This window comes from Penaeus monodon, chromosome 18, assembly GCF_015228065.2.
Source record: "Penaeus monodon isolate SGIC_2016 chromosome 18, NSTDA_Pmon_1, whole genome shotgun sequence".
NCBI classification, from domain to species: domain Eukaryota; kingdom Metazoa; phylum Arthropoda; class Malacostraca; order Decapoda; family Penaeidae; genus Penaeus; species Penaeus monodon.
The window spans coordinates 47,136,007-47,139,912 of record NC_051403.1 but is presented as its reverse complement, the minus strand read 5'-3'; the positions used below and the strand labels follow the sequence as shown (position 1 = coordinate 47,139,912).

Genomic DNA, 3,906 nt, shown 5'->3' with positions numbered 1-3,906 from the left:
TGTTGACATCGGAGAGTCACAGACATGTTTGGGAAAGGGATCATGAGTATAAAATTTTGAGCGCCGCTTTTATATACTTTTATTCAAGTGAAATGCAGGTTGATATGGGTGATAATATATCAGATTGATTAATTGGGACTGTTTGGTTATCCTCATTGGGATTATATTTATATAGTTTGCAGCGCCGCTTTCTGTGTCTTTTTCATGCTGTGCAGTGATGTGGCGGATACCTGTGCAGTGTTTGTGGTGTTGTGTTGTGTTTGTGATGTGGTGTTTGTGTGTTGTGTGTGTGTGTGGTGTGTGTTGTGTTGTTGTTGTGTTGTCTTTGGTGTTTGACTGTGTGCATCTTGCATATGTGTATATTTGTTTACATATTCGTGTGTGTGTTTGAGCTTCTATTCTATGTATATATTTGCATATCTGTATGCGTATATTTATACCATTATCATTACTATTATCATTATTATCCCTTATTATTGTCATGTATCTATTGTTTTAATGCATATAAATCCACATTTAACACAAGCCTCTGTCTAAATAAAGACATTTCACCCCAACAGCTTCCCTGAGTAAAAGCCTCTATGACCTCACCGTTGAACTCCGATCACTTAACCAGCTTTTCAGGGACTACATTACAAGTGAGTCTAATTTGCATAACGCTTTTTATTCTTCGCTTTCTATCTGTTTGTGTGTTGCCTCTCTTTCTGTCTGTCTGTCTGTGATTTTTGAGTATATGTCTGCTATACTATTTATTTAATTTATCTTTCTGTTAATCTATCTATCTATCTGGTAGTGTATATGTCTACCTTACTATCTGTACATACATATTGCTATATCTGTCTATCGATCTATCTATATTTCTGTTTGTGTATATGCTTGTCCATTTATGCTTCTATTTAATTATCTACCTATCCCTCTATCTATCTATCTATCCCCTTTTCTATCTATCTACCAATCCCTCTATCCATCTATCTATTCATCTAGCTATCGACCTCTTTCCCTCTATCTGTCTATTTACATATAATTATGCATATCATTATATATATCTAGGCTTAGAATCTCATATTAATGTTAGAATAAGAATAAAAAAAATCTATTTCAATTACTTTTTTTTTCAGTTTCCGAATCTTTATATAATCATCAACGAACATGATAATTGTGCAATCATCTCTATCATTACCAGTTCAACTGCCATTGATTTCTAAAAGTATTTAATGTGTTTACTATAACTATTACTCTTACAATTGCTATTAACCTTACTATTCAGTGTGATAACTATTACTGTTACATCATTAATTTCTTGGCCTATGATCATCTCCATTATCATCACCATCACATTTCCTTGATCATCACCGCGGATTGTTTACGAGGCATCGTGAGGCGTTGCAAGATATCAATTGTAATCTCTGTTTTTTTTTCATCTTGCCAAGATGCAGCACCATTACTATGATCACTGTCATATATGTGTATTTATATGTATATGAATATATATATATATATATATATATATATATATATATATATATAATATATATATACTCACAAACACACACACAACAAACAAACACACACACACACAAACACACATAAACAAACGCACACACACACACACACAAACACACACACACAACCAACCAATCAACCAAACAAACACACACACACACATCTACACAAACAAACACACACACACACAACCAAACACACAAACAAACAAACAAGCACACGCACACCTAAACCTGCCCCTGCCCCTTCAGCGCTGACGTGCCCGGCGCCCTTCCACATGCTGGGCTCCGAGTGCTTCGCCTTCCTCCTCGAGGACATGACGTGGGAGGCCGCCCGCACCAAGTGCCTCCAGATGGGCGCCGACCTCGCCGAGCCCAGTGACCTGACGCAGCTCCGCCTCTACGTCGGAAATCGATTCCGTGAGTATTTTGGTGGTGATAATGTTGATGATGTCGAGCAAATGGAGTTAAGGTGAATAGATAGGGGGGTAGAATAAATTGAAGTGAAGGAGATATCTATACGTGGTGTATAAGTATATATACATACTTAATATGTATATATACATATATATGTATACATATGTATGTATATATATATATATATATATATATATATATATATATAATATATATATATATATAAAAAGGGAAACAGCCACAGTAGAAAATGAAACTAAACCGTAACGTTTCGAACTCTTCACGAGTTCCTCTTCAGACGAATAAACCGAAATGGACGTTACGGTTTAGTTTCATTTTCTACTGTGGCTGTTTCCCTTTTCATCTGTGTGTACAGGTTATTGTGTTTGTGTTTATATATATATATATATATATATATATATATATATATATAATTAGAAGGAATCGCTAGTATATCAGCTGGTCATTACCTCTCTAAATAAGATAACCAAACTATCAGTCAAAAAAATAATACAATTAATTCATTAGAGCCATATCAATAATTATACATTCATTTAATTATGTACATTTAAACGTCACCGATTGAGCAACTCTCCCCCTCTCTCCCCCGCAGCCCGCAAGAGCGCTCGCAACTTCTGGATCGGAGGCCACAGCCAGGACAAAATCTGGAGCTGGCTTTCGGGAGAATCCATCGGCGACAGGTTCTGGCACACCAACGAGCCCTCAGGCAACGGGGAGTGCCTGGGGATGTTCGACGGCTGGGAGAACCCTCTGACGGACTTCCCCTGTGAGAATGAGAGGAGGGCTGTCTGCGAGAAGCCCCTGGTGAAGTAAAAAGGAGGAAGACGAAAGGAAGGAAGGAAAGGAGGGGAGTTGAAGTAGTTCGGAGGGAGAGAAAGGAGTCGAAGCGGTTTCGAAACGAGAGAAGTGAAGCGGCTTCGAGATAAGGGAAGTGAAGCGGTTTCGACTTCAGGGTTCGGGTGTTTCATAGATCGTTTCGGGTCTGGAAGAAGGCCGTAGGATCAATGTAGGAAGAAAATGCAGTGGAAACATATGTTGTTCTGTTGGTGGCTATGACTCCATGATGTACTTTGTTCCATTAATAAATACTTGTAAAATGGAAGGTCTTTTACTGGTTTTACACTGACGTGCTGTTTGATTTATGTTTGTTTAAGATATTACTTATAAATTACTTACACACGTATATTATGACGCCCATACACATAACAGACTCAGACTAAGAGAGAGAGAGAGAGAGAAGAGAGAGGGATGAGGAGGATAGAGACGGCTGGAGATCGCGAAGAGTCCTTGACGCGTGGGAGAGAGAGAAGGAGAAGTGAAGCTGGGGGATATAGAGATATAGAAAGACAGAAAGATAGAGAGTAAATACAAGAATATAACATTTCCTTGTGTACATAGAAGGTATTAAACTATAAAATATGACAATAAACATTAGGAGATGAAATATATCCATATTCAACCATACCAGCAACCATATCTGTGACTTCCAAAAGCTCTAGTAAGAATATATTCATTAATAAGAATATATATTCGTGTGTGTGTGTGTGTGTGAGTGTGTGTGTGTGTGTGTGTGTGTGTGTGTGTGTGTGTGTGTGTGTGTGTGTGTGTGTGTGTGTGTGTGTGTGTGTGTGTGTGTGTGTGTGTGTGTGTGTTTTCCCTTCGTCGATTCCTCGAATTATTTTCAATAAATCCCAAGCTATGATATAAATAATTTCAGAAATACTTATAGGTACATTTTAACACCAATTTATTTCTAAAATGCACAAAAAAAAAAAAAACTCTCGGTGCAATATATCGAGATATATCTTGAATATCATACTATTTTTAAAAAATATATATTGTCTTTATTATTTCAAACAATAACCAATTTCTTTTAGGAACAATGATACAAACGTAGATTATTCCGTTGCCAAACTGTTCTTCAAGAGATAATTAAACACCGCATTCATGTATGATATAACAAGGA

At 37.0% G+C, this 3,906-nt stretch overlaps 1 protein-coding gene across 1 annotated transcript in view; it reads left to right on the top strand.

Moving 5' to 3' along the window:
- The window catches only part of LOC119584544 (type-2 ice-structuring protein-like), a 5,470-nt gene extending 2,431 nt beyond the window's left edge, over positions 1 to 3,039 (top strand). The window contains exons 4-6 of the mRNA XM_037933224.1: positions 561 to 638; positions 1,755 to 1,922; positions 2,533 to 3,039. Of these exons, the coding sequence (XP_037789152.1) occupies positions 561 to 638; positions 1,755 to 1,922; positions 2,533 to 2,753 (467 nt within the window). The 3' untranslated portion in view covers positions 2,754 to 3,039. The remainder of the gene's footprint in view (positions 1 to 560; positions 639 to 1,754; positions 1,923 to 2,532) is intronic.
- Positions 3,040 to 3,906: the final 867 nt, after the last annotated feature.